The sequence below is a fragment of the Nestor notabilis genome, unplaced genomic scaffold (assembly GCF_000696875.1).
Source record: "Nestor notabilis isolate BGI_N333 unplaced genomic scaffold, ASM69687v1 scaffold15901, whole genome shotgun sequence".
Taxonomy (NCBI): domain Eukaryota; kingdom Metazoa; phylum Chordata; class Aves; order Psittaciformes; family Psittacidae; genus Nestor; species Nestor notabilis.
The window spans coordinates 8,796-17,536 of NW_009915325.1; the positions used below are offsets into that span (position 1 = coordinate 8,796).

At 43.1% G+C, this 8,741-nt stretch overlaps 1 protein-coding gene across 1 annotated transcript in view; it reads left to right on the plus strand.

Annotated features, from left to right (window-relative positions):
- LOC104413171 (pikachurin-like) overlaps positions 1-8,389 on the plus strand; it is a gene marked incomplete at its 5' end in the record, with an annotated part of 14,999 nt that extends 6,610 nt beyond the window's left edge. Inside the window, 5 exons of the mRNA XM_010024091.1 lie at positions 3,123-3,201; positions 3,720-3,863; positions 6,516-6,599; positions 7,656-7,759; positions 8,235-8,389. Coding sequence (XP_010022393.1) covers positions 3,123-3,201; positions 3,720-3,863; positions 6,516-6,599; positions 7,656-7,759; positions 8,235-8,389 — 566 coding nt within the window. The remainder of the gene's footprint in view (positions 1-3,122; positions 3,202-3,719; positions 3,864-6,515; positions 6,600-7,655; positions 7,760-8,234) is intronic.
- Positions 8,390-8,741: the final 352 nt, after the last annotated feature.

Here is an 8,741-nt window from a genome sequence, read left to right on the forward strand (position 1 = left end):
CCCTCCACATGTACAGTCTCAGCTGCCGCTGAAAATCCAGGTTTTTGCTGATGGATATGCAGAGAGCATGAAGGTCCCTCCTGAACCACAGACCACAATAGCCTTGATGAATCTGGAGCAGATTCTTCAGGATCCTTACCTCTATCTCTTCAGTAGGGTGTAAGCACAGCTAAGGCAGGATGCATGCGTATGTCTGCTTCTATTTCAGAACAGGGTTTTGAGCAGTGCACTCGGATGGTGTGTGTGAGGCTGGTGGGCTGCCATAACCCCACATCCTGAAAAAACAGAGTGTTTGTGAGGGATTGCACCTAATTCTCCAAAATTATGCATGCCACGTATAATACTCAATTTAAATGATGCCAGTATGAGGTATATGAAATATTGATTCATATTGCAATGGATTATTAGCTGAGGATTCAATGAAATATTTGCTTGTATTATTAGGGTTTACATTTTCTATCCAAGATGTGGGGAGTGTTCAAGGCATTTTTATATTAAATTGTAAGATGGAGTAGCACAGCAAACTGCTAAACTGCTACTTTCCTCTGGTTAGAGCTGATCCCTGTGTAAACCAAGGTGAGTCACTGGGATTCGAAAACTAGGACTAGCAAGAGGGGTTTGGTGCTGGTCCTACCTGTCTCCACCTTTGTGTATTTTGTGCAGGCAGATATAAATATTTGAGGCAAAACATGCTACCTTCATAGTAGCATTAATTAAGTTAAGTAACTGTAAGTAACTAAGTAACATAAGTAACTATAAATAACATAAGTAACTATAAGTAACATAAGTAACATAAGTAACTGTATAGTTGTAGTTGCTTATGCAAATGTAAAGTGAGGATCACATTTGCAGAAAGGTGGGCATGAAACTGGACAAAGGGAGATTTTTATGCTATAGAAAAATAAAATGAGAATATTCTTGTTTTGTTTTGTGCTGACTCACTGCAGAGTGTGGAAGTTACTGCCTAAACAGTAAGTACTGCAAATGATGTGAAAACTGCTCTGTCATTGCACGTCTGTGTCTGTTCTAGCAAGCTGGAGCTAAATTTCTATTAAGTCTGGCAAGCTTCTGTCAATAAGATAAAATATATTCTGGTGTTATATAGTACATCCTTAAATCTCATTCTGATGAAATTTTAAACTGCATCCAGAGCCCTGCCAAGTAGTGGCTGTAGGGCTGGTGCCTGTATTGGCAAAGCAGCAGAGCCAGGCTGCTGGCTGAGTGCTTTGTAGATGTAGGTGCTACTTCAGGCTGCCCTGCAGATCAGAGCTCACCCCTGCTTGTCATGAGAGCTTTGGTGCCTCTCTGATGAACTGTGATGAGCAGACTGGAGGTGTTTTGTCCTGTATCTCTTTACTGGCCCTGTTCCAGCAAAGATCCTGCATGCACCAAGGGTACTGCTAAAATTTACTTGGGTTTTCTAGCGTCAAATTCAGTGCAGCAAGTGAAGAATATACAGAAGAGCAAACAGAAATAAATGCACATCAAGCTTCACAGAGGAAATTAGAGTGCTAAGGCCAGGACAAGGGCAGCTGCATGGCTCAGGCACCTTTCCCCGCTGAAGGCAGGAGCAGCAGGGCTTCAGTGTCAGGGCAGAATGTGATGGGGGAAGAAGGGCTCCTCTCCCTCTGTGCTGCCACCTGCTGTGATCAGAAACTGTCCAGTGCAGAAAGCGTCAGACCTGGCGAGGAATGTCTGGCCGAGTGTAACACGTCTTTTGCAATCTTCCAACGATGCTGGCAAGCTGCGGGCTGTGGACCGCCTGTGGTGGTTTCTTTAGACACTTTAGGCAGCTTTCCTAATTTCACTACGGATGAAAACAGGAGTTTGTCACTATCTAAATTTCCCAGTCTTGGCACTTAGAACTAAATTGCATATTGCTGTTTTTTGGCTGCCAGACTACACCAATTGTTGCATATCTGTGTTACAGTGAGCTCTTAAAGACTGGCCAGCCTCTGCATTGCACAAAGAAAGCCAGCATCCATGCCCTGAAAAGCTTGAAATTTATATAGATGGGATTAGCTGTGGATTGAAGGGATTAGTTCTCAGGAAGAAAATAGGATGAAGACAGCTATTTTAAGGAATTTGTAAAACTGGCTTGTATTAATGCAGCAGTCAGTCACTAAGGATCAGCAGCAAATTGTAGGATGTTGATGTGAAAGAAGATCTGTTCAGGCCAGTGCTCATAGTCTACTGAAGGCTCTGTATTAGGGATGTTCAGTGGTTTATATTACACATCTGAGTTATTTTGCCAAAGTCTTCTCCATGGGTATCAGTACATCAGCTCCAGGTCTGGTTGCAATGCATGCTGCCATACCAGCAGCTGTACATATACCCTAGCTGTACCAAGGGATGTTCCTAGAGAAATGGGAGATGCTGTGTGGGGCACACCAGTGAACTCTGAAGCAAATCACCCTCCAAGACAGCACTGCAGCGTGTCGAATGCCTTGCAGCCTCTGTCATACAGCCTTAAACATACTCTCAGTTGCTTTCAATAGACTGAAAGTGATTAGGGGCACCTTGTATGTCTTCTCAGGAGATAGCTTCCTCTCTCTCTGTGTCCTAGAGTGCGGCTAGCAGCCACTCTGTGCAAAGTCACATACACAAAAGGAGAAAATGGGTAGCTCACAGCTGCTTTGTAAGGGTGAGAGGTCCCAGCACACGCTCTGCACATGGTGCTCCATTAGGAGCCAGGGAGAAGTTTCTCAGGCTAAGAACAAAGGGTGGTTCATGCATAAGCTTTGGCAGGAGGGTAGCTTGAACAAGACATTGAATCAAGGAATGTGGAAACAGGGATAATAGAAAATGCTCAGTTTTCCCCATGTTTCTTATTTTCCTGTGCTAACATTCATAGTGGAGCAATACATTAGGCTCATGTTATGAAGGCTCTAAGTGGAGGGTCTGTCAGCAGTTTAAACAACCTCAACTGTTGCCCCAACATTTAGGTACAAACTGGTGGTGCCATTTTGCAAACCAGTGTAAGTTCACCTCAGTTATGTGCCATCAGCAGGTACCTGCCAGTATGGGAGTATATCAATAAAGCAATCTTGTCTCTGTTTTTTGACTTCCATTTCCATGTCAGCTAACTGACACTCATCTCTGGGTTTTTATTTACTTTTCAGCCATTACAGAAGCAATTGAAGTCCCGCAATTTATTGGTCGCAGTTACCTCACATATGATAATCCAGATATCCTGAAAAGGTTATGTATATCCTGTGAACATAAATATGCTATTTGTTAACTATTATAATGCTAGGAGCCCCATGTGGGAGGGTGTTGTACAATTGTGTTTTAAGCTGTATTTGATGTATTTCTAAATTTCAGGAAAAATACTCATTTTCTATGCATAGGTTTATGGCTCAGTTTGTTATAAGATCTGAGTATCTTGCAACCTATAGAGAAATGGCATGCACAGTGTATGTCTGGCATGGAGAAGGACTGGTGTGAGCTTTCTGAGAGCAAAAAACAGACATATAGAGTTTGTGTGCAATAAACAAGTACCTATTGTGTTCAGGCTTCTGGAGGGACAAGTTCAACTCCCCACTCTGAAATGTTGGAAATGAAGTTGTGAATCAGAGTCCCTCACACATCAGCATGTAGGCAAGTTGCAAGACAGTAACCATCAAGACCACTGAAGAAGAAGTACAGCTTTTATGTTTTTTTGAAAGACTATCTCATTTCAATATGTTACTATTATTTCCTTCTTCTGCATTAAACAGGGTATCAGGATCAAGAACGAATGTGTTCATGAGGTTTAAAACCACAATGAAGGATGGTCTTTTGATGTGGAGGGGAGACAGTCCCATGCGACCTAATAGTGATTTCATTTCCCTAGGCCTTCAAGATGGAGCGTTAATATTTAGGTAAACTTTCTCTCCTTATTCACATTGCACACAATCATAGAATCATAGAATAGTTAGGGTTGGAAAGGACCTTAAGATCATCTAGTTCCAGCCCCCCTGCCATGAGCAGGGACACCACACACTAAACTATGTCGCACAAGACTCTGTCCAACCTGGCCTTGAACACTGCCAGGGTTGGAGCATTCACAACTTCCCTGGGCAACCTAGGGGTCGAAGGAATTGCCACAACACATACAGTTGTCTTTGGTACAGTGTGAGACAATTATATCCTCAAGGTTCTGTTCGGTGATGGGCCTTGTTGTCTGGGGAAGAATGTGAGTTGAAGAGGTAACGTGCTGCAAGCTTTGCATCATTCCTTTCCAATTTTAAAAACATCTATTTTTTAATGTGATTTTCTAAAAGTCACCATATGAGTGTAAAAGCACTGTCAGTAACTCCTCTCATGCCTCTTGAAGCTCTTGCTATCTCAGTTAACCAGACCTCAAACCCCCAGATATCCAAACCCATGACACAAACCCAGCTGTCATCAGGCTTTCTTACTGCCACCATCTACAGAACCTCCTTAAATAAGGAACAAATAATACTACTGTCCAAAAAATGAAATTGGGTAGTGTTGAGAAATGTTGGGCTAAAATTGTGTTCTTTCTCCAGAATCACTTTCTCCCTTGCAGAAACTTAAGCAGACTCTCTGTAACTTTTTGCATGGTGCTTTTTTGGGACTCCTGTCTTTTGAAAGCCCTATGTTTCCTCATGATCCCCTTTTAGGTTGTGTAAGGCAAATATTGAAATAGCAAACTAAAAATGCCATCATTATTATGGGTTGTTGTGAGATGTTGATTTTATGACAAAGATTTTGTTAATCATTCAAGCTAATTTGAAGCTGTCTTTTACTTGGCTTACCTGGCTGTTTTTTGGTACGATGGACATGCAGACAAGTCACACATACCTGTTTAAATTAATTTTTAAAAGATTTTCTGGGGTTAACTTTGCAAAAACTCCTAGTTTCCTCATTGCTTTATAAACAAGGAACTGACTTTGCAGAAATGGTGCATTCTTTAAATGTCTTTGAGACTGTGTCCAAGATATGTAAGTGGCCACTCCATTCTGTCTTTTTTCCAGGCACAATGCATTTTAATTAGGGTTATTGCCATCCTGCAGAGATGAAGACCTGCAAAGGTTTTAGACTTAAACAGCTGAGTTTTATTGAAATATCTGTACCTTCCACACACATTTAGGAAGGTGAAAAATTAAGATCCCCAATTAAAACTCCAATAAACCATCACTGCATACTGAAAGGAAACACCAAAGAAGATGCTGAAAGAACAAATGCAGGGAAAAAAAAGTATCATCTTATTTCATAAAGAGTGAACTTCGTGCTACTTTTCCACCTTTTGAGAGGTGAGGTCAGGAGAATATCAAGGATTTGAATTGGTCAGCAGTATTCTTCTGCAGCCCCAAATTAGATCTCCATGTTCTGGTACAGTTTGAAATTCAAAACATACCTTTTCTTTCCTGTTTTCTATGGCCTAGCAGAGTAGGTTCCCTGTGGAGTGTAACTCCTGGTAGAAATCCTTTCTGTTGCTCCCTGCTTCTGTATAAGGTTATATCACTATTATAGGGCATCACCTTTTATTAGGGATATTAATCTAATTTTTGTTACCAAAAGTCTAACACTTAGATGCAATCCTGAACACCCAAACACTCTGTAGCTCTCTATCTACACTGGTATCTGTATCCTGGGTAAAAGGAGTTGCTTGTTTGAGACTCATGTAACCCTCTGCAGAGGAGTCAAGTTCAGGACAACCATTTTGCTCATGATCTAGCATGCTGTTTTCAAGTACCTAATGCTGGCTAGGAACTTAATTCCAGGCTCAGCCTTGTTTGAAGAGACAATGATGTTTGCTTTAATCTCTCTAGCTTGGTACTGGCTGAAGGCCAGCAGTAGCTGGCTCAGGCGAATACACCCTGCTTATTTAGGCAGCTGAGCACCCAAAAGCTCACTTTGCTGTAGCATCTACTTCCCCTTTGTGAAGTTTGGCCCAAATTTCTGGAACCCAGAAATTAAGATACCTGAAGAGTAAGCATGATGGGAACAGTGCGTCTGCTGAGTAATTTTAGTACCAGCAAACACAAATAATCTGAGCTGCAACTTCACAATTATCTCTGAGTTTGCTTGTTAAGCTTCATCTTTTTTAACATCATAAGTCTCAGCCTTCCCTATAATCCAGATGATTTGCAGATCTGTTATAGGCTGTGTGCTTATTTGCTCTTGTAATAATTTATTTATTAACTATGTTTGCAACCTCCCACTACTTTCTTAAATTAGGCCAAAGGTCTGTAGTCACTGACATTCAGAACCTCCTGTTTTGGGGAGGAACTGCCACACAGAGGCCCCCTTCTTGCTCCTATGGGACAGTGGTATCCTTTCTGACCTGGGCAAGAGGGAGTTTTGCCTGCTGCTCCATGACTGGCTTTGGAAAATAAGTGTATTGCTGCTGGGCTTCCAAAGGACTCCACTGTTTCCCCCAGGGTCCGAGCCATGAGGAGAGCTCTGAGCAGGTCGGGCAAAGAGTAAGGACATCTGAGCAACCTGCAAGGCAGCTGCTGCCCGCATGGGAGGCAGTAACATTTATATTTTCTCTTTAATTGTAGCTACAATTTGGGCAGTGGCATTGCCTCCATCATGGTGAATGGCTCTTTCAGCGATGGCCGATGGCACAGAGTCAAGGCTGTTCGGTAAGTGGCCAGGCTTCATGGGAGGTGCTTTGGAGCTGTCCTGCCATTAAAGGTGATGGCTGGCATGGCTGGACGCTGGCCGGGTGTGAATTACTGCAGCACCACACTCTCACATCACTTAGGAGTTGAACTATTAGCAGCTTGGCTGTTGCAGGACGATGTACACAAAGATTATTGTATTAGAAATGACAGTGCCAACTCGGCACAGCTCAAGGCAGGCTGCCAAAGTCACACAGGGCTACTCTGGGGCTGTGACAGACATAATACTAAACCCATACCATGTGGGCTAAGAGTATTTTTCTTTAATGTCTGCATTTTGAAATTCCCCAGTGAGTATTTTGTGGGTTGGCACAAGCACTGAAGCATGGACAGTGTATGCCTACTTTTTCTATTTGGAGGAGGTGCAGACATCTTGCAGTGTATATATAACTCATATTTATAGTTCATTACCTCATGGGAGGCAAGTATGCCCAGCAGGGAAAGCATGCATCCCTCTCTTCACGAGCTGTTGTGTCCCTGGAAATCGCAGGCTGACATTAGCACAGCTTGTTACCAAATTCAATGAGAATAGGAGCTTATCAAGTGGCTTTTCTTTCAGTGCAGTTATTGACCATATATAAAATAGAAGTGGCCTAAAAGCTCTACTAAGAAACAAAACTGCTTATAACTACGTTTTGCCTTAGCTTGTCTATTTCTTCTCTTCCATTGAAGCTTCTGTTGATTACTTTTTGTATTAAAACTGATTTTTGACTTCAGAACCTGTCCATCTTCCCTTCTTTCCCAGAGGTGTAATTTACTTCTCTCCCAGTTTTTTTGTCCTATTCAAATGTGTCCCACACCCTTTACAAGTCTCTGACAAATCAGTCCCCAGAAAAAAAACAAAGCACCCTGAAGGGTCTGTGTTGCTGTAGCACACTGCTGTCTGTGAGTCTCCCCAACACCAGCCCCAAGCCTTTGTCATGAGCCCTGCCAAGCACCAGGTCAACAGCAGATGCTGCTGCTCCTCCTGCCTGGTTACAGGCTGGATATGTGAGAGTGGTTTGCTTTTTGTTTCAGGGATGGACAATCTGGCAAAGTAACTGTGGATGATTACGGTGCCAGGACTGGTAAATCCCCTGGGAAGATGAGGCAGTTAAACATCAATGGAGATCTCTATGTAGGTGAGTACTCACCCTTCACATTCAGGACTTAGCTGCAAGGCAGGGCGTTCCAGCTCCGTCCATCTCAGGGTGAAGACTTCACGTGGTAGCCTCTGGTCCTCCACAGCCTGGGTGGGATGAGGGGGACTGAAATGAGAAGGGACCAGCATCATGGGCTGCTGTGATACCCCCAGGAGGTAATAGGCAAAGAGCAAGTGGCAGATGCAAACCCTACACCTTAGTGGGTACCTGAGCACAAGCTTATTCAGATCTGAGTTAAAGTTATAAAATTTATTATCTCCTGTTTATCTCTTCTGTACTTTCAAATGCTTAAGAGCTGTATTAAAAAGAACCCAAAACATTAAGTAACCTGTAAGTTAAAATTCACCTCTGAGGTGTGTTTGGAAGGCTAATGGTGTTGCTGGGTGTGCAGGCTGCTAAGCAGGAACAGACACCATTGTTGGTGAAGAGTTTCTCATCACTACCTTTCCCCCAGGTGGCATGAAGGAAATAGCCCTGCACACGAACAGACAGTACATGCGGGGCCTGGTGGGCTGCATCTCCCACCTCACTCTTTCAACTGACTATCACATCTCGCTGGTGGAAGATGCTGCCAATGGGAAGAACATCAATACATGTGGGACCAAGTGACAAGAGAAGAATCCCAGTGCTGAGGACCTGTTATGTGCTTGTGTGTGTGGCTGAGCATGAGCTGGCTGCCACAGCCCTCTGCAGCCAGCCCATGTTCACCATCTAGGAAAGTGACAGAGCCAAAGGGAACCTTCCTTCTCCCCCCAGAAAAGAACACTTTTCAGTCTTCTTACCCCTCCTTTCCTGACCTAACCAAATTGGGTATTTTGTGTATGAACCGTCTCCTCTACCTGTTAAGTGTTTAGGTTGTGCATTGGTGCAAACAGCAAAGAAATGTGTGATGTTACGAGTAGCTCAATGACTCTTGTGGTCCTTAGGTTATCTTTGGTAATACCCGAGAAAGCAGTCCTGA